Here is a 22,564-nt window from a genome sequence, read left to right as displayed (position 1 = left end):
CTTCGCACTAAGTTGGGATTCCTTCCCAAAGTTGTTTCTACTAAGAATATTAATCAGGAGATTGCTGTTCCTTCTCTGTGTCCGAAGCCATCTTCGGATGAAAAACGCCTGTTACATCATTTTGACGGGGTTACATGCTCTTAAGTTCTATTTGGAAGCGAAAGACTTTTGCAAGGCTTCTGCTCTCTTTGTTTGTTTTTCTGGGAAGAATAGAGGTTAGAAAGTTACTGCTTCTACTCTTGCTTTTTGGTTGAGAAGTGTGATCCGCATGGCATATAAATCTGCTGAGAAGCAGCCTCCAGAGAGAATTAAGGCTCATTCCACCAGTGCCGTAGCCTCTTCTTGGGCTTTCAAAAATGAAGCTTCTATGGAGCAAATTTGCAAGGCTGCAACTTGGTCTTCTTTACATACTTTTTCCAAATTTTACAGATTTAATACTTTTGCCTCAGCTGATGCAGCTTTTGGGAGAAAGGTTCTTCAAGCGGTGGTGCCTTCCGTTTAGGCATGCTGGTTCTTATCCCTCCCTATTCATGTGTGTCCTCTAGCTTGGGTATTGGTTCCCAACAGTGATTAAGATTAACCCGTGGACTCACCATATCTTTAGAAGAAAACTAAATTTATGCTTACCTAATAAATTTATTTCTTCAAGATATGGTGAGTCCACGGACCAACCCTTTTTGTGTTTTTCCTTTTAAAGCATTTTTGACTAAACCTCAGACACCTCCGCACCTTGTGTTGCTTTACTTTCTCCATTTACTTTCAGTCGAATGACTGGGGTTTATGGGTAGGGAAGTGATACTTAACAGTTTTACTGTGGTGCTCTTTTGCCTCCTACTGCTGGCGAGGAGTGATATTCCCAACAGTAATTTAGATGAACCTGTGGACTCATCATATATTGAAGAAATACAGGTAATCATACATTTTGTTTTTATTAGTTATCTCTTCTACACCCCACTGGGAGTGTAATTTCTTCTGCTGGCTGTGTGTGTTTATATTGCCTGTCAATAGCCTTGACTTAAAGGGACAGTATAGTCAAAATTAAACTTTCATGATTCAGATAGGGCATGCAATTTTAAACAACTTTCTAATTTACCTCTATCATCAAATTTGCTTTATCTTGGTATTCTTTGTTTAAAGCTAAACCTAGGTAGGCTCTCATGCTAATTTCTATGCCCTTGAAGGCTCTATGCCCTTGAAGGCTGCCTCTTATCTCAGTGCATTTTGGCAGTGATAGTTCATGTGCCATATAGATAACATTGTGCTCACTCCCATGGGGTTATTTATGAGTTAGCACTGATTAGCTAAAACACAAGTCTGACAAAAGAACTGAGATCAGGGGGCAGTGTGCAGAGCCTTAGATACAAGATAATCACAGAGGTAAAAAGTGTATTAATATAATAGTGTTGATTATGCAAAAACCGAGGAATGGGAAACAAAGGAATTATCTATATTTCTCTTGTAAGATGTATCGAGTCCACGGATTCATCCTTACTTGTGGGATATTCTCCTCCCCTACAGGAAGTAGCAGAGAGAGCACCCACAGCAGAGCTGCCTATATAGATCCCCCCTTAGCTCCACCCCCCAGTCATTCTCTCTGCCTGCTTAACTGATAGGTAGGGCAAAGAGGAGTGTGGTGACAAAAATGTTAGGTTTTTATTTTCTCAAGCAAAAGTTTGTTATTTTTAAATGGTACCGGTGTGTACTATTTACTCTCTGGCAGAAAAGGGATGAAGATTTCTGCAAGGAGGATGATGATCTTAGCATTTTGTAACTAAGATCCACTGCTGTTCTCACAAGGGCTGAAGAGTACAGGAAAACTTCAGTTGGGGGAACAGTTTGCAGGCTAAACTGCATTAAGGTATGTTCAGTCTATTTTTTTCTAGACATACTATGTTATTTCTAGAAAAGGCTGGCAATATCCCCATGAGGGAAGGGTAAGCTGTATTCAGACACTTGGATAGGAATTTCAGCTTGCATGAAGGGCACATTAGTTACTGGTGACACTGTTTGGTAAAAACGTTTTTGTTTATTCAGTGAATGATGCAATTATAACGTTTTTTTGAAGGGACTAAAGGGGTCATTGTGGCTTGTTTTTGAGTTTTCTAACCCACATGGTTAATTTAGAGACACTCTAGTGTTTGTCTGTTAGGCCTCAAAACATTGAGTGAGGTGGGAGGGGCCTATTTTCGCGCCTCAGTTGTGCAGTATCTTTTCCTCAGAGACATCTAACTGCTTCTCCAGAGGTTCCTGCCGTGTTTGAGGGCTGTAAAAGAAGTTTTTTTCCCCACAAATTGTTCTGAAGGGCAGGTAGGAGCCACAGCAGAGCTATGGCAAAGTGCTGAAAGTCTTTTTTACTGGTTTTGATGTTTTTTCAATCTGGTTTTGCCATTAAGGGGTTAATTGTTTATTTGCATAGCTGTGCAAAGTTACTAAGGCTATATGATACTATTGTAAAAATTTCGTTATGTTTACTGCTTTTTTACACTGTTTTGCAGTATTTGTGCCCCTTTTTTTCTCTTAAAGGCACAGTACCGTTTTATTTCTAAGTGTTATTTGATTACAGTGTTTTCCAAGCTTGCTTGTTACATTACTAGCCTGTTTAACATGTCTGACACTAAGGAAAATCCTTGTTCAATATGTTTGGAAGCCATTGTGGTACCCCCTCTTAGAATGTGTCCCAATTGTACTGATATGTCTATAAACTATAAAGAACATATATTAGCACTTAAAAATAGAGCAATAGATGATTATCAGTCAGAAGTAAATGAGGGTTCGCCATCTAGCTCTCCCCAAGTGTAACAACCAGTAACGCCCGCACAAGTGATGCCAAGTACCTCTAGTGCGTCTAATTCATTTATTTTACAAGACATGGCCACAGTTATGAATACAACCCTCACAAAAGGTTTTATCCTGACTGCCTGGTTTACAAGGAAAGCGGGACAGCTCTGGGTTAAGGAAAAATGCTGAGCAGTCTGACGCTTTAGTAGCCGTATCTGATATGCCCTCACAATGCTCTGAGGTAGGGGTGAGGGATTTGTTATCTGAGGGAGAAATTTCTGATTCAGGAAAGACGCTTCCTCAGACAGATTCTGATATGAGGGCCTTGTTGTGACCCTATAGTGGTCCCAGAGAAATTGTGTAAGATGGATAAATACTTAGAGGTTCCTGTTTACACTGATGGTTTTTTGTTTTTTTCCAGTCCCTAAGAGGATTGTGAATATTATTGCTAAGGAGTGGGATAGACCAGGTATTCCGTTCATTCCCCCTCCTGTTTTTAAGAAAATGTTTCACATATCTGACACCATGCGGGACTCGTGGCAGACAGTTCCTAAGGTGGAGGGAGCTATTTCTACTCTGTCTAAACGTACAACTATACCTATTGAAGTCAGTTGTGCTTTCAAAGATCCTATGGATAAAATATTAGAGGGTCTCCTGAAGAAAATCTTGGTTCATCAAGGTTTTCTTCTTCAACCTATTGCGTGCATTGTTCCTGCAACTACTGCAGCTGCTTTCTGGTTTGAGGCTCTAGAAGAGGCTCTTCAGATGGAGACTCCATTAGAAGAAATTTTGGACAGAATTAAGGCCCTTAAATTGGCTAATTCTTTTATTACAGATGCCGCTTTTCAACTGGCTAAATTAGCGGCAAAGAATTCAGGTTTTGCCATTTTAGCACGCAGGGCGTTATGGCTTAAATCCTGGTCTGCTGATGTGTCATCTAAAACTAAACTTTTGAATATCCCTTTCGTTTTTGTTTTGTTTTTTTCGTTTTTTTTTTTTTTTTTAATCTTTTATTTATCAGATTGTTTTCCACATACAGCAAAAAGAATATATATATATATATATATATATATATATATATATATATATAAATATTGTACACAATATTTGTTGGAGACGCAGCTCCTATGACATCAATAGTAGCAAAAATACACCATGGATTTTTCCATCCTAGCTTGAAAAATAAAAAATGAAGCATAAGTATCACAGATAAAAAAAAACTTTTTGATGGAGACACAACCCCTACAACATCAGCCACAAGGAGACACAGCTCCTACTCCACCTCTTCAACCAAAAAACATACCTCAACTGAGGATTATAAACCATAAATCCTAATCCATGTGAGAAAAAAAAAAAAACACACAACATTGAACATCCCTTTCAAAGGAAAGACCTTATTCGGGCCTGAACTGAAAGAGATTATTTCAGACATCACTGGAGGGAAAGGTCATGCCCTCCCTCAGAATAGATCAAATAAGATGAGGACCAAACAAAATAATTTTTGTTCCTTTTGGAATTTCAAGAGTGGTCCTGCTTCAGCTTCCTCTGCTGCAAAGCAAGAGGGGAATTTTGCCCAATCCAAGTCAGTCTGGAGACCTAACCAGGCTTGGAACAAGGGTAAGCAGGCCAATAAGCCTGCAGTTGCCTCTAAGACAGCATGAAGAAGTAGCCCCCGATCCAGGACCGGATCTAGTAGGGGGCAGACTCTCTCTCTCTTCGCTCAGGCTTGGGCAAGAGATGTTCACGATCCCTGGGTTTTCGAAATTGTGTCCCAGGGATATTTTCTGGAATATAAAGGCTCTCTTCCAAGGGGGACTTTTCACATTTCTCGATTGTCTGTAAACAGACAAAGAGAGAGGCGTTCTTACGCTGTGTAAAAGACCTACATACCATGGGGGTGATCCGCCCAGTCCCAAAAGAGGAACAGGGGCTAGGTTTTTGCTCAAGCAGTGGAATGGGGATTATGCAGATTTGTCTGCTCAACTGCATCTGGACCAGGAGACCAGAGATTCTCTTCTCTGGTGGTTGTCTCAGGGAGTGTTTTTCCGCAGGCCAGAGTGGCTCATTGTAACGACAGATACCAGCCTGCTAGGCTGGGATGCAGTCTGGAACTCCCTGAAAGCACAGGGCTTATGGTCTTGGGAGGAATCTCTTCTCCCGATAAATATTCTAGAACTGAGAGCGATATTCAATGCGCTTCAGGCGTGGCCTCAGCTTGCTGCGGCCAAATTCATCAGGTTTCAGTCGGACAACATCACGACTGTAGCTTATATCAATCATCAAGGAGGAACAAGGAGTTTTCTAGCGAAGATGGAGGTAACCAAAATAATCCGATGGGCAGAGGATCACTCTTGCCATCTCTCAGCAATCCACATCCCAGGAGTAGAGAACTGGGAGGCAGATTTCCTAAGTCGTTAGACTTTTCATCTGGGGGAGTGGGAACATCCAGAGGCATTTGCCCAGCTGATTCAGCTATGGGGCACACCAGAATTGGATCTGATGACATCCCGTCAGAATGCCAAACTTTCTTGTTACGGGTCCAGGTCCCGGGATCCCAAGGCGGTACTGATAGATGCTCTAGCAGTGCCTTGGTCCTTCAATCTGGCCTATGTATTTCCTCTCCTTCTACGTCTGGTTGCCAGAATAAAGCAGGAGAGAGCTTCGGTGATTCTGATAGCACCTGCGTGGCCACATAGGACTTGGTATGCAGACCTAGTGGACATGTCCTCGGTTCTACCATGGACTCTGCCAATGAGGCAGGACCTTCTAATCCAAAGTTTGTTCACGCATCCAAATCTAATTTCTCTGCATCTGACTGCTTGGAGATTGAACGCCTGATTCTATCAAAGCGTGGTTTCTCTGAGTCAGTCATTGATACCCTGATTCAGGCTAGAAAGCCTGTCACCAGGAAGATCTATCATAAGATTTGGCGCAAATATCTTTATTGGTGTGAATCCAAAGGTTACTCGTGGAGTAAGATTAGGATTCCTAGAATATTGTCTTTTCTCCAAGAAGGTTTGGAGAAGGGATTATCAGCTAGTTCCTTATAAGGACAAATATCTGCTTTGTCTATTCTACACAAACGTCTGGCAGATGTCCCAGACGTTCGAGCATTTAGTCAGGCTTTGGTCAGAATTAAGCCTGTATTTAAACCTGTTGCTCCGCCATGGAGCCTAAATTTAGTTCTTAAAGTTCTTCAAGGGGTTCCGTTTGAACCTATGCATTCCATGGATATTAAGCTTCTATCTTGGAAAGTTTTGTTTTTAGTAGCTATCTCTTCGGCTCGAAGAGTTTGAGCTATATGCTTTTAGTGTGATTCCCCTTATCTTATTTTCCATGCAGATAAGGTGGTTTTGCGTACCAAACCTGGGTTTCTTCCTAAGGTTGTTTCTTATAAGAATATCAATCAAGAGATTGTTGTTCCTTCACTGTGTCCTAATCCTTCTTCAAAGAAGGAACGTCTCTTACATAATCTTGATGTGGTTCGTGCTTTAAAGTTTACTTACAAGCAACTAAAGATTTCCGTCAAACATCTTCATTGTTTGTTGTTTATTCTGGTAAGCGGAGAGGTCAGAAGGCTACGGCTACCACTCTTTCCTTTTGGCTGAAAAGCATTATCCGTTTGGCTTACGAGACTGCTGGCCTGAAAGAATTACTGCTAATTCTACTAGAGCTGTGGCTTCCACATGGCTTTTAAAAATGAGGCTTCTGTTGAACAGATTTGTAATGCGGCGACTTGGTCTTCGTTTCATACTTTTTCCAAAATTTCCAAATTTGATACTTTTGCTCCTTCGGAGGCTATTTTTGGGAGAAAGATTCTACAAGCAGTGGTCCTTTTCGTTTAAGGTCCCTGTCTTGTCCCTCCCTTCATCCGTGTCCTAAAGCTTTGGTATTGGTATCCCACAAGTAAGGATGAATCCGTGGACTTGATACATCTTACAGGAGAAAACATTTATGCTTACCTGATAAATTTATTTCTCTTGTGATGTATCGAGTCCACGGCCCGCCCTGTTTATTAAGACAGGCATATATATTTTTATTTTTAAACTTTCAGTCACCACTGCACCCTATAGTTTCTCCTTTTTCTTCCTAGCCTTCGGTCGAATGACTGGGGGGTGGAGCTAAGTGGGGAGCTTTATAGGCAGCTCTGCTGTGGGTGCTCTCTCTGCCACTTCCTGTAGGGGAGGAGAATATCCCACAAGTAAGGATGAATCCGTGGACTCGATACATCACAAGAGAAATAAATTTATCAGGTAAGCATAAATTATGTTTTTTTAAATAAGCATTTTCAAGTAGACTGTCCCTTTTAAGTAAATAAACTTTCAGTATAGGTGGGAATTCCACAGGCTAAACCAGTTATTTCAAATGCCAAAATAAGGGTAAATGAGCTACTTGTAAATAATGCAATACTCTCCAGCAATAATTGGGAACAAATTAAAGGGGAAAACATTTTTTAGTGAACTGTCCCTTTAACCCCTTCACCTATATACGTTGTGCGGTACTTTGGCTATCGTACCGCACCACGTGTGTTTATGTATGTATGTATATGTGTATGTATATATATATATATATATATATATATATATATACACGTCGTTGCTTCAGGAAGCTTCAGCACTTTTAGCTGTTAAGTTACAGCCGAGATCTGGAGCTTGAGGCATCTCCCGCATATGGAACCGGAGCGCAATCGGTTCTCCGTCTCCATATGAGGGCAGATGCCTGATCGTTACAGACAGTGACACTGTATGAGTCAACGTCTGTAACGATTGTTGCTGGCGCCATCGGGAGGTGGAGGTGGGTGGGCGGTCCAGCAGGGGAGGTGGGAGGGAGGGAGTGTGAGGACCCACCTGCTGTAAACATTTTTTTTAAAAGGACAGGGAGGAATGGGGCAGCTACTCATCAGAAAAGGGGATCTGAGGGTGTGGGGTTACCCTAAAGTAAAGATCGCGGGTGGGGGGGCACTACACTATGGAAAATATGATCAAACTAGCAAAAATATTAAAAAATATATTTAAAAAAAAAAAAGTAGTTTATAGGTACTGGCAGACAGCTGCCAGTACCTAAGATGGCGCCTAGCAGAGGGGGAGGTTTAGAGAGCTGTTTGGGGGGATCAGGAAAGTTGGGGGATCCTACACTGCAGCAATGATAAAAATTTTAAGCTACCTGATGAACCCCTTCACTGCCGGGAATAATAGAAGTGTGGTGCGCAGCCGCAATTAGGTGCCTTCTAATTACCAAAAAGCAATGGCAAAGGCATATATGTCTGCTATTTCTGAATAAAGGGGATCCCAGAGAAACTTTTACAAGCATTTGTGGCATGATTGCTCAAGCAGTATGTAAATAATTTCAGTGAGAAACCCAGTTTGTTAAAAAGGTAACATATTTTTTTTTTTTATTTGATCGCATTTGCCGTTGAAATGGTGGCATGAAATATCCCAAAATGGGTCTAGATCAATACCTTGGGTTGTCTACTTCTACTTCCTGGATGTGATTGCGGTCTGGAAGAAGTGCCTAGCATCATAGATCTCAGGATTTCAATTTGTCTACTTCAGACAGTTTTTCCGATGTAGACATTGACCCTGTTATAATGTCTAGAGTGATAGCAAAAAGGCTTAAAGTCCTCTGGGATTTTGGGCAAGTTCGACCGAAAGTAAATGGAGAAAGTAAAGCAACACAAGGTGCGGAGGTGTCTGAGGTTTAGTCAAAAACGCTTTAAAAGGAAAAACACAAAAAGGGTTGGTCCGTGGACTCACCATATCTTGAAGAAATAAATGTATTAGGTAAGCATAAATTTTGTTTTCTTCTAAAGATATGGTGAGTCCACAGGTTCATCTTAATCACTGTTGGGAACCAATACCCAAGCTAGAGGACACACATGAATAGGGAGGGATAAGAACCAGCATGCCTAAACGGATGGCCCCACCACTTGAAGAACCTTTCTCCCAAAAGCTGCCTCAGGCAAAAGTATCAAATCTATAAAATTTGGAAAAAGTATGTAAAGAAGACCAAGTTGCAGCCTTGCAAATTTGCTCCATAGAAGCTTCATTTTTGAAAGCCCAAGAAGAGGCTACGGCCCTGGTGCCCAGCAGGGGAGGTGGGAGGGAGGGAGTGGGAGGACTCACCTGCTGTAAACATTTTTTTTTAAAGGGACAGGCAGGGATGGGGCAGCTATTCATCAGAAAAGGGGATCGGATGGTGTGGGGTTACCCTAAAGTAAAGATCGCCGGTGGGGGGGGGGGGGGCACTACACTACGGAAAATATGATCAAACTAACAAAAATAATAAAAAATATATATTTTTTAAAAAAAAAGTAGTTTATAGATTTATAGATACTGGCAGACAGCTGCCAGTACCTAAGATGGCGCCTAGCAGAGGGGGAGGTTTAGAGAGCTGTTTGGGGGGATCAGGGAGGTTGGGAGGTAAATGGGGATCCTACACTGCAGCAATGATAGATTAATAAATATATATATGTGTATTTATATATGTGTGTATATATATATATATATATATAAGCCTTATTTGTATACTGGCAGACCATCTGCCAGTACCTAAAATGGGGGTTATCAGTGGGGGGTGAGGGAGGAAAGAGAGCTGTTTGGGAGGGATCAGGGGGTAGGAAGTGTCAGGTGGGAGGCTAATCTCTACACTAAAGCTAAAAATAACCTTTTAAGTTACCTGATGAACCCCTTCACTGCCGGGAATAATAGACGTGTGGTGTGCAGCCGCAATTAGGTGCCTTCTAATTACCAAAAAAGCAAAGGCATATATGTCTGCCATTTCTGAATAAAGGGGATCCCAGAGAAACTTTTACAAGCATTTGTGGCATGATTGCACAAGCAGTATGTAAATAATTTCAGTGAGAAACCCAGTTTGTGAAAAAAGTAACATATTTTTTTTTTTATTTGATCGCATTTGCCGTTGAAATGGTGGCATGAAATATCCCAAAATGGGCCTAGATCAATACCTTGGGTTGTCTACTTAAAAAATATATAGTTTTGACAGGTAAATAAAAAAGAAAAACAAGGCTCTGTTTCTGTTTAACCTTTTAGCGCCGTTATGGCATTGTATTCCGTCCAAACGGTGCTGGGCTTTAGCGCCATTAGGACGGAATACAACGTCATAGCCGCTTGGCTGTCCTGAAGCCAACGGCACTTCCTGGATGTGATTGCGGTCTGGAAGACGTGCCTAGCGTCATAGGGACACCGGCCTGAACTGATCCCATATTTGAAATTGTCAGGGTTTTTTCCCTGTTTTGTTTGCCATGTGCTGCTGGCAGCCATTTTACTCACCTCTCTTGCTGACTATGGTGCTTTGTGGGGGATGCTGCTCATTTCCTGCACTTCCTTTTATGGCCAGACTGGTGTGCATCATCTGTGTGAGACCGGATGCAGTCTCAGAATTGTGATGTCATCACTTATTATTTAAAGGGCCTCTGTTCAGTATGCTTTGCCTTTGCGTTGTCTTAGACCTGTTTGTGAGAGTTCCTGTGTATTACCTGGCTGTCTGACGTCCTTCCTGGTTCCTGATCCCTGGCTTGTTCCTGACTCTGCTGTTTTCCTTGTTCCTGATTTTGGCTCGTCTGACTATTCGCTTTGGCTCCTGACTCAGCTCGTCTGACTACCAGCTTGTTATTTGACTTGTGGACTTTTTATTATTTTTTTGTTATTTATAAAGGTGTGATTATTTTAGCACTTCTCGTCTCAGTTTGATTCCTGGCACCCTGACAGAAATCTTGTGATCACATGCACGATCGCAGGATTTCAATTTGTCTACATCAGAACGTTTTTCCGATGTAGACATTATGACCCTGTCATGAGAGGGTTAAATGGAGTGATAGCAAAAAGGCTAAAAATCCTCTGGTATTTTGGGCAAGTTTTTGCCTATAAGTCCCGGTAGTGAAAGGGTTAAAGGAGCCAATCCGGACTTGCCACTGTTTAACAAAATCACCATTGTTTTGCTTTAGTAGAAAAGATAAACTGCAAATTAGGGAGAGATTTTTAGCAAGGTTAGGCTTATGAAGCTGCCATGTGCTCTTTTAGATTTCAGGACTGGAAAATCTACAGTTTTAAATAGTAAAAGCATATTACTTAGTTGTTATGAAATGGTTAATTATGCATAGTAAATCCCAAAGCATTTACTGTCCCTTTATGGCACTGTTCCGCATCCCCCAAATAGTTGGCATTCATCAATATGGTAAATATTTATTTTGGATTACATACAGACAGAAACAACCTTAAACGAATGTTAAACAGTCAGTTTCATTGTTGTATTAAAAAAAAAACCTAAGCAGTTGCTTATACGTAATAAATATATGTATTTATTATTCATCTATTTAAATGGATTTTACCTTTTATTTATTTCTTACATTACATTGTTGCAGTGTGTTTACTTCCTATCAGAGCCCTACAAGGTAGGAGGAGGCCTTTGCAGGAAGTTTTATCTTAGCCTGATGTCATAAAACGTCCAGGCTAGTGAATAGACTAGATAACAGGAAGCCAGATTTGTTCATGCCCAGAACTGAGTAAAAACTTAGGTTTTCAAAATTCTCTACTCTTGTCACACTGGGGGCAGCGCTACACTGAGAGTTTCTAAATGCAAATTTTTCAAGAAATTAAGTAGTTTTTTTTTGGGGGGGGGGGGGGGGGTTACACATTCAGTACCTTTTCATATTTACTTTGATTTAACATATTTGTTTTACCAAAGGAGCACCTTTTAATATCTCTTTAACCCTTTGATGCTAAGCCATTTCCCACCTGGGTGCTAAGCTGGATTTGAGCCTTTTTTATTTTTTTTCCTTATACTTTTTTTAAATATATTTATTTTTACCCAAAGTTTAGGCGATTACCTTTCCAACGGTGTGTCTTGGGGGCCTGTAGCTGCTTAGATGCCTGAGATACAGGCTTCTAAGCAGCATGCCCCCATTTCCCTATATTGTCCATTGTTAATTTTAAATAAAGTTGCGCTGTGATGTCATCTTGTCATTGCTTGTGACGTCACCGCTCAAATCATGAAGCCCCGGCGATGCCTCTCACTATTCAGGCCAGATCGCCGGGGTGGGAGTCCCCAGATTGCCCTCAAGGTGGGTGAGTGCTAGTGACTGCGACAATTTGTGACGGCTCAGAGCCATCATTAGCAATCAAAGGGTTAATGCAGGTGTATATATTTTTGCTTATGAGCATAATATTTGAAACCCTGCAGAAGGATTTATTTAAAGGGACATTAAACTTAAAATTGTTTTCCTCATAATAAAGGCCTAGTTTCCATGTGGGGCACACTATTAGTTTAATTGTGTGTTAGCATAGCTCAAGCACAATTAATAGCGCTTCTATTCCTAGGTTACTTTTTATTGCTCAAGCAACAGGGCGCGATGACCTGTGCATGTCAGATAACGTGGGTGTGTAGAATCCCTCACGTAACTCTTCTATAGAGTGCACAAATAGTGAGGTTCTTGATATAATAAGTTTACTTCAGGTCATAAAAAGTGCAACATTTTTACAGCAGTGTACTGGATTGTGCTTGAGCTCATCACAGTGAGTGAACTAATAATGTTTCCTTTGCAATCCTTTAGAAGTCTAGGGAGCAGTAAAAAAGCTTCGGAAACATTAAAGGGACAATATATTATAAAATAGTTTTTCTCTAAGTGTTCTCAGTTACTTTTTTTACCAATCACCAACACTTGGAAAGAACAATGGAAAATTAACATGTTATTACCTTATCTCTTCTATACCCCACTGTGAGTGTAATTTCTTCTGCTGGCTGTGTTAATACCTTGGCCTTGAGGCCAAAAACTTTCAGAATAGGTTGGGATACCACAGGCTAAATCAACTATTTCAAATGCCAATATAAGGGTAATGGAAATACTTGTAAACAAATTAATACACTCCTGCAGGTATAGTGGATCATTAGGAACAAATTAATGCGGAGAACATTTTTGAGTAAACTGGCCCTTTAAGAGGCTTTGTTTAAACTGTTTAACCATTTATGTGTAATACCAAATTGTGTGTTATTATCTTTGTAAGTTTGTGCAAAAGATAACACACCCTGTACACTCAGTTGCACTCAACTTCTAATCTTGCCCAAAATGTTAAAAAAAAAAATGTAAAAAATCTTGCAATGCAATTTATTTTGTTTGATTTTCCTTAAATCTGAGCATGCCTAGCCATGCTTTGTAACAAAGGACACTTGCAGAACGAATACAATTTAGATAACAGAAGTAAATTAGAAAGCTCTAAAAGATAGTGTGCTTTATCTTAATCATATAAATTTAATTTTGGTTTTACTGTCTGCTTATAATCTGTTTTGTATTAGTGGATCAAGTAACTATGCACATTAATTTCCTTTATCCAGCGCCTTTGCTCTTTAATTTGATATAAACACATACTATGCTCTTTGTGCTTTAAAGGGATATCAAACAGTCTGCTTCTTTGTTGTAATACACAAAGCACTAAGCAGTGGCTTATACCTAATAAAATAATTGCAATATGTATTATTCATCTATTTAAATGGGTTTTACCTTTTTTATTTTTATTTTTTAAACTTTATTTGTGCAGTGTCCATTACAGCAGCCTTACAAGGATGCTGTTGTCTCTACAGGAAGCTTCTCTAGCATGATGTCATAAAACTTCCAAAGTATGATTAGTATGAACTGAATAGACTAGATAAACAGGGTGTCAGTATATGGCTGGGTTATAATACAATATATTTAATAATTATCCTTTAAACTAAACCCTTAATCAATATGCATATACTAGAAACCATAAAATTAATATAAATTCCTGAATTCTTTTTATTAGTTGATATCTATAAACACATTGAAATATATTTGTAGGAACCAGAGTATGAGTCAATACTATACACGTTTATAACTATTTAAAATATGCTATGCAAAGTTTATAAAAGTTTATCTTTAAACTTAGCCTTATTCACAATAGCCTTTCATTCAATTAACACAATGAGATTCCAAGATATTCAGCTATTAACGTTTAAACTGGTACAATTTCAACAGTGCTTAGTTAAACAATAGGACAATATACGCTCTTATTAAAACCTCAGAAATTGTATATATTATCTGTGCAAACAACCAACTCCTATGTCTAAGCTGAAATAAATTCTTAATTACCTACAGTTAAGACAATTTCTAAGATATATATATCTATATGTTTGCCAGGTTAAATTACTTAGCATCAAGGAGTTGTTTAACATACACAGGCTATGAATATAAGCTAAAATACTAACTGGTCTCTTAAATCTATTACTTACAATTTGACTATGATCTTACCAATAACCTTATTTAAAATATTAAAAATTAGAGTAACCATACATTACCAATTTGAGTCAATTTGTAGTTCAGTCTTTTCCAAATATCTTTAGATCACCTCATTTGAAGAAAAGTTATTTTGCATAGATCAAGGTTAGTTTTAGCTTCTTGCTTAAGTGAATGTGTTCCCAAGTATGGCCGCCAGTTATCAATCACCAGTCTAAGCAAGTCACAAAAAAACTGTCCCTTTCTGCATTTAACTATTCCTTATATAATCATTGTTGATTTTATTTTTTTTGTTCACGCCCACGATAGCTTGTCCCTTCTCATTGGATACTTTGGAAATATTTTTTTTTTTAACATTCAATCTTTTGGCTGTAATACCGGATTTTGGCCATCTGGGAGCAGCATGACAAACAACACAGCAATACATTTAATCATTTCTAACATTTAAAAATATTTCTTTAAAATTTGTAATAAATGCCATAATTTCTTTACATTAATAATTTACATGTTTAAAGGACCAGTCAACACATTAGATTTGCATAATCAACAAATGCAAGATAACAAGACAATGCAATAGCACTTAGTCTGAACTTCAAATGAGTAGTAGATTTTTTTATAACACAATTTAAAGTTATGTATATTTCCACTCCCCTTGTACCATGTGATAGCAATCAGCCAATCACAAATGCATATACGTATAGTCTGTGAATTCTTGCACATGCTCAGTAGGATCTGGTGACTCAAAAATTGTAAATATAAAAGACTGTGCACATTTTTCTTAATGGAAGTAAATTGGAAAGTTGTTTAAAATTACATGCTGTATCTGAATCATGAAAATTTCATTTAACCTGAGTGTCCCTTTAAATGTATTGTACTATGCCACATTATTCCTTCTGATTATTTTAATATGAAACATCAGTATTCTTTTTAATATCATATTACATCAGCGTAATTTATACTGCTATTAGCTTAAAATCCATTTAAAATAGTCTTCAGTATCCTGGCATTTATATAAAAAAAAACATAGTGTATTTCATATTCAGTACTGCACTGCATCCCAACATGAATATAATATATTTCATATTTCTAATAAATCCTGAATGCATGAATCTTGTCTATGCAGATCTGAAATAAAAATAATAGTGTTATTAATTGTTATATAAAAATATAAAATGTCTGTTTTTATGGCTAAAGATATCTTGTTTCCCTGAAAAATAAAAAGGGAAAAATTGTCAAATATATATAAATCTATTTGCAGCATTTATCTAAAATGTTCCTATTAATCGTTGCTTTTTAGGTCCACAAATATCATATTCATATGCTTAACAGAAAAAAAAGAGGCTTTTTGCTATGCTTTTTGTCTGAAGTATGTTTTACTGAAATCTAAGTACAGTTATTTTAACAGTGAAATTTTAAATTATAGTGCAAGACATGTGCTTTTGCTGTGTGTTATCCTCCCCCCAGACATATGTCTGAATTACGTATATTCAAGTGTCAGCAGTTACACAGCATGGTCCATTTTACAAGCCTGTGCTAATTACCATTTCCTTGGGATTTTGATCAGTTTATCTAGTTTATGCTCAGAATATTGTCTCCATCCATTCCCTGTTTGCTACCCCCTACAAAGCTGTGAGCTTCAAAAACTATGTTATCTTTTAATTAGGATAAACATGTCTTCACTCAGCCAAAACCACTTGGCAGGGAGCGGGGGGGGGGGGCTGTGATTTAGAACTGGCAGAATAAAACTTAAGTTTCAAAAATGTTCCACCCTTATCACACTGAGGGCAGTGAGACATTCTAAGTGCTAATTTCACAAGAAAACAAGTAAGTTGTTTTGCTGCTTTTTTTACACAATCTGTTTTACTTTAACAGATTTGATTTTACAAAAAGAGCACTGTTTAATATCCCTTTAACAAAAAGATACATTATCAGAAGTGTGTCTATTACTAGGTTACAGATGTGCCTTCACCTTTTTAATTTTATATGTTTACTGGTGTTTTTAAGAGTAATTATTAAAAGAAAAGAAAACTCACAAAATATTTGCTGATGCATATGAAAGGGCACTATTTAAACATTTAAAAATATTTCTCTTGTTAAGTGTATCCAGTCCATGGATCATCCATTACTTATGGGATATTCTCCTTCCCAACAGAAAGTTGCAAGAGGATCACCCACAGCAGAGCTGCAATATAGCTCCTCCCCTAACTGTCATATCCAGTCATTCTCTTGCAAGCCTCAACCAAGATTGAGGTTGTAAGAGGAGTGTGGTGTTTTATACTTAGTTTATTCTTCAATCAAAAGTTTATTTTTAAATGGTGCCGGAGTGTACTGTTTATCTCAGGCAGTATTTAGAAGAAGAATCTGCCTGCGTTTTCTATGATCTTAGCAGAAGTAACTATGATCCATGGCTGTTCTCACATATTCTGAGGAGTGAGGTAACTTCAGAGAGGGAATGGCGTGCAGGTTTTCCTGCAATAAGGTATGTGCAGTTAATATTTTTCTAGGGATGGAATTTGCTAGAAAATGCTGCTGATACCGAACTAATGTAAGTAAAGCCTTAAATGCAGTGATAGCTACTGGTATCAGGCTTATTAATAGAGATGCATACTTTTATAAAAATGTAATATAAAACGTTTGCTGGCATGTTTAATCGTTTTTATATGTATTTGGTGATAAAACTTATTGGGGCCTAGTTTTTTCCCACATGGCTGGCTTGAATTTTGCCTAGTAACAGTTTCCTTAGGCTTTCCACTGTTGTAATATGAGTGGGAGGGGCCTTTTTTAGTGCTTTTCTGTGCAGATAAAAATACTGACAGAGACATTCAGTTTCCCTCTGCATGATCCAGGACATCTCTGGAGGGCTCAAAAGGCTTCAAAGTCGTTTTTGAGGGAGGTAAAAAGCCACAGTAGAGCTGTGGCAGTTGTTGTGACTGTTTGAAAAAAAACAAAACAAAAAAAACGTTTTTTTCTTTTATTATTCCATTTTGGGTATTAAGGGGTTAATCATCCATTTGCAAGTGGGTGCAATGCTCTGCTAACTTGTTACATACACTGTAAAAATTTCGTTAGTGTAACTGCCTTTTTTCACTGTTATTTCAAATTTTGACAAAATTTGTGTTTCTTAAAGGTGCAGTAACGTTTTTTATATTGCTTGTAAACTTGATTAAAGTGTTTTCCAAGCTTGCTAGTCTCATTGCTAGTCTGTTTAAACATGTCTGACACAGAGGAAACTACTTGTTCATTATGTTTGAAAGCCATGGTGGAGCCCCATAGGAGAATGGGTACTAAATGTATTGATTTCACCTTAAACAGTAAAGATCAGTCTTTAACTATAAAAGAAATATCACCAGAAGATTCTGACGAGGGGGAAGTTATGCCGACTAACTCTCCCCACGTGTCAGACCCTTCGCCTCCCGCTCAGGGGATGCACGCTAATATGGCGCCAATTACATCAGGGACGCCCATAGTGATTACCTTGCAGGACATGGCTGCAATCATGAATAATACCCTGTCAGAGGTATTATCCAGGTTGCCTGAATTAAGAGGCAAGCGCGATTGCTCTGGGGTTAGGAGAAATACAGAGCGCGCAGATGCTGTAGGGGCCATGTCTGATACTGCGTCACAATATGCAGATCATGAGGACGGAGAGCTTCAGTCTGTGGGTGACATCTCTGATTCGGGGAAACCTGATTCAGAGATTTCTAATTTTAAATTTACGCTTGAGAACCTCCGTGTGTTGCTTGGGGAGGTATTAGCTGCTCTGAATGACTGTAACACAGTTGCAGTACCAGAGAAATTGTGTAGGCTGGATAAATACTATGCACTGTACTGATGTTTTTCCTATACATAAAAGGTTTACAGAAATTATTAGCAAGGAGTGGGATAGACCGGGGGTGCCTTTTTCCCCACCTCCTATATTTAGAAAAATGTTTCCAATAGACGCCACTACACAGGACTTATGGCAGACGGTCCCTAAGGTGGAGGGAGCAGTTTCTACTTTAGCAAAGCGTACTACTATCCCGGTTGAGGACAGTTGTGCTTTTTCAGATCCAATGGATAAAAAATTGGAGGGTTACCTTAAGAAAATGTTTATTCAACAAGGTTTTATTTTACAGCCCCTTGCATGCATTGCGCCTGTCACGCCCGCGGCGGCATTCTGGTTTGAGGCCCTGGAAGAGGCCATCCATACAGCTCCATTGAATGAAATTATTGACAAGCTTAGAACACTTAAGCTAGCTAACTCATTTGTTTCTGATGCCATTGTTCATTTGACTAAACTAACGGCTAAGAATTCCGGATTCGCCATCCAAGCGCGTAGGGTGCTATGGCTTAAATCCTGGTCAGCTGACGTGACTTCGAAGTCTAAATTACTCAACATTCCTTTCAAGGGGCAGACCTTATTCGGGCCTGGTTTGAAGGAAATTATTGCTGACATTACTGGAGGTAAGGGTCACACCCTTCCTCAGGACAGGGCCAAAGCAAAGGCCAAACAGTCTAATTTTCGTGCCTTTCGAAATTTCAAGGCAGGTGCAGCATCAACTTCCTCCGCTTCAAAACAAGAGGGAACTTTTGCTCAATCTAAGTAGGCCTGGAAACCTAACCAGTCCTGGAACAAAGGCAAACAGGCCAGAAAGCCTGCTGCTGCCTCTAAGACAGCATGAAGGAACGGCCCCCTATCCGGCGACGGATCTAGTAGGGGGCAGACTTTCTCTCTTCGCCCAGGCGTGGGCAAGAGATGTTCGGGATCCCTGGGCGTTGGAGATCATATCTCAGGGATATCTTCTGGACTTCAAAGCTTCCCCTCCACAAGGGAGATTTCATCTTTCAAAGCTATCTGCAAATCAGATAAAGAAAGAGGCATCCCTACGCTGTGTGCAAGACCTCCTAGTTATGGGAGTGATCCATCCAGTTCCGCGGACGGAACAAGGACAGGGTTTTTATTCGAATCTGTTTGTGGTTCCCAAAAAAGAGGGAACCTTCAGACCAATTTTGGATCTAAAGATCTTTAACAAATTCCTCAGAGTTCCATCTTTCAAAATGGAAACTATTTGGACCATCCTACCCATGATCCAAGAAGGTCAGTACATGACCACAGTGGACTTAAAGGATGCCTACCTTCACATACCGATTCACAAAGATCATCATCAGTTTCTAAGGTTTGCCTTTCTAGACAGGCATTACCAATTTGTAGCTCTTCCCTTCGGGTTGGCTACAGCCCCGAGAATCTTTACAAAGGTTCTGGGCTCACTTCTGGCGGTTCTAAGACCGCGAGGCATAGCGGTGGCTCCGTATCTAGACAACATCCTGATACAGGCGTCAAGCTTTCAAGTTGCCAAGTCTCATACAGAGATAGTTCTGGCATTTCTGAGGTCGCACGGGTGGAAAGTGAACGAGGAAAAGAGTTCTCTATCCCCACTCACAAGAGTCTCCTTCTTAGGCACTCTTATAGATTCTATAGAAATGAAAATTTACCTGACGGAGTCCAGGTTATCAAAACTTCTAAATGCTTCCCGTGTTCTTCACTCCATTCCGCGCCCTTCGGTAGCTCAGTGTATGGAGGTAATCGGCTTAATGGTAGCGGCAATGGACATAGTGCCATTTGCGCGCCTTCATCTCAGACCGCTGCAATTATTCATGCTGAGTCAGTGGAATGGGGATTACACAGATTTGTCCCCTCTGCTAAATCTGGATCAAGAGACCGGAGATTCTCTTCTCTGGTGGTTCTCGGGTACACCTGTCCAAGGGTATGACCTTTCGCAGGCCAGATTGGACAATTGTAACAACAGATGCCAGCCTTCTAGGTTGGGGTGCAGTCTGGAATTCCCTGAAGGCACAGGGATCGTGGACTCAGGAGGAGAAACTCCTTCCAATAAATATTCTGGAGTTAAGAGCGATATTCAATGCTCTTCTGGCTTGGCCTCAATTAGCAACACTGAGGTTCATCAGATTTCAGTCGGACAACATCACGACTGTGGCTTACATCAACCATCAAGGGGGAACCAGAAGTTCCCTAGCGATGTTAGAAGTCTCAAAAATAATTCGCTGGGCAGAGTACCACTCTTGCCACCTGTCAGCAATCCATATCCCAGGCGTGGAGAACTGGGAGGCGAATTTTCTAAGTCGTCAGACTTTCCATCCGGGGGAGTGGGAACTCCATCCGGAGGTGTTTGCTCAGTTGATTCATCGTTGGGGCAAACCAGAGTTGGATCTCATGGCGTCTCGCCAGAACGCCAAGCTTCCTTGTTACGGATCCAGGTCCAGGGACCCAGAAGCGACGCTGATAGATGCTCTAGCAGCGCCTTGGTTCTTCAACCTGGCTTATGTGTTTCCACCGTTTCCTCTGCTCCCTTGACTGATTGCCAAAATCAAACAGGAGAGAGCATCGGTGATTCTGATAGCACCTGCGTGGCCACGCAGGACTTGGTATGCAGACCTAGTGGACATGTCATCCTTTCCACCATGGACTCTGCCTCTAAGACAGGACCTTCTGATACAAGGTCCTTTCAATCATCCAAATCTAATTTCTCTGAGACTAACTGCATGGAGATTGAACGCTTGATTCTATCAAAGCGTGGCTTCTCCGAGTCAGTCATTGATACTTTAATACAGGCACGAAAGCCTGTTACCAGGAAAATCTACCACAAGATATGGAGTAAATATCTTTATTGGTGTGAATCCAAGAATTACTCATGGAGTAAGGTTAGGATTCCTAGAATATTGTCTTTTCTCCAAGAGGGCTTGGACAAAGGATTATCAGCTAGTTCCTTAAAGGGACAGATTTCTGCTCTGTCTATTCTTTTGCACAAGCGTCTGGCAGAGGTTCCAGACGTCCAGGCATTTTGCCAGGCATTGGTTAGAATTAAGCCTGTGTTTAAACCTGTTGCTCCCCGTGGAGCTTAAACTTGGTTCTTAAGGTTCTTCAAGGAGTTCAGTTTGAACCCCTTCATTCCATTTATATTAAACTTTTATCTTGGAAAGTTCTGTTTTTGATGGCTATTTCCTCGGCTCGGAGAGTCTCTGAGCTATCTGCCTTACAATGTGATTCTCCTTATCTGATTTTTCATGCAGATAAGGTAGTCCTGCGTACCAAACCTGGGTTTTTACCTAAGGTGGTTTCTAACAAGAATATCAATCAAGAGATTGTTGTTCCATCATTGTGTCCTAATCCTTCTTCAAAGATGGAACGTCTTTTACATAATCTGGACGTAGTCCGTGCCTTGAAGTTTTACTTACAAGCTACTAAAGATTTTCGTCAAACATCTACCCTGTTTGTCGTTTACTCTGGACAGAGGAGAGGTCAAAAAGCTTCGGCAACCTCTCTTTCCTTTTGGCTTCGGAGCATAATACGCCTAGCCTATGAGACTGCTGGACAGCAGCCCCCTGAAAGGATTACAGCTCATTCCACTAGAGCTGTGGCTTCCACCTGGGCCTTTAAAAATGAGGCCTCTGTTGAACAGATTTGCAAGGCCGCGACTTGGTCTTCGCTTCACACTTTTTCCAAATTTTACAAATTTGATACTTTTGCTTCTTCGGAGGCTGTTTTTGGGAGAAAGGTTCTTCAGGCAGTGGTTCCTTCCGCTTAATCCTGCCTTGTCCCTCCCATCATCTGTGTACTTTAGCTTTGGTATTGGTATCCCATAAGTAATGGATGATCCGTGGACTGGATACACTTAACAAGAGAAAACATAATTTATGCTTACCTGATAAATTTATTTCTCTTGTAGTGTATCCAGTCCACGGCCCGCCCTGTCCTTTTAAGGCAGGTCTAAATTTGAATTAAACTACAGTCACCACTGCACCCTATGGTTTCTCCTTTCTCTGTTTGTTTTCGGTCAAATGACTGGATATGACAGTTAGGGGAGGAGCTATATTGCAGCTCTGCTGTGGGTGATCCTCTTGCAACTTCCTGTTGGGAAGGAGAATATCCCATAAGTAATGGATGATCCGTGGACTGGATACACTACAAGAGAAATAAATTTATCAGGTAAGCATAAATTATGTTTTTAGTATGAAAGACGTTAACGCTGTTGATATTGAGCATAAAAGGATGTGCATGCTGGCGTACACCATGTCCTTAGTGATAAACTGCTCACTGGCTGACAAACATAAAAAAATACTTTTTATTCAGCTCAGCAACTTCAGTTTTAAAAGAGCTAGTACAATTTAAATGCAACAAAGGAAAACATTATGTTAGTGTCTCTTTCAAAAAAAGAATTTAGGTTTGTTTGGTATTGATTAATTGCATTGATATAAATGGAGCGACATTTTACATATATGATTCAGCTAACTTACTTGTTCTTATTATGCAGAATAAACTGAACATCTCCAATAAAAACCTTTTTGCCATTGAGGTAACGCAGTTGAATATTGAGTTTTTACATCTGTCCGTTGTGGTCGGTAACTTCAGTAAAGCAAACTTCAAGAAGATTGGTCCATTAGTGAGCGAGCAGGTAAATACAGTCAGCCTTTTTGCACATGTCCATAAATATGTCTATTCAGTTGACTTGAAGGCCTTTATATCGC

The 22,564-nt window shown here is 39.9% G+C and overlaps 1 protein-coding gene across 4 annotated transcripts in view; it reads left to right on the top strand.

The window, feature by feature from the left end:
• Nucleotides 1-22,564, top strand: part of TMEM106A (transmembrane protein 106A) — a 234,112-nt gene that overhangs the window by 190,505 nt on the left and 21,043 nt on the right. For all 4 annotated transcript variants that reach the window (XM_053699589.1, XM_053699590.1, XM_053699591.1 and 1 more), the window contains one exon: nucleotides 22,351-22,491. In XM_053699589.1, coding sequence (XP_053555564.1) covers nucleotides 22,351-22,491 — 141 coding nt within the window. The remainder of the gene's footprint in view (nucleotides 1-22,350; nucleotides 22,492-22,564) is intronic.

Source organism: Bombina bombina, chromosome 1 (genome assembly GCF_027579735.1).
Source record: "Bombina bombina isolate aBomBom1 chromosome 1, aBomBom1.pri, whole genome shotgun sequence".
NCBI classification, from domain to species: Eukaryota; Metazoa; Chordata; class Amphibia; order Anura; family Bombinatoridae; genus Bombina; species Bombina bombina.
This window is presented reverse-complemented; position numbering and strand designations above follow the sequence as displayed.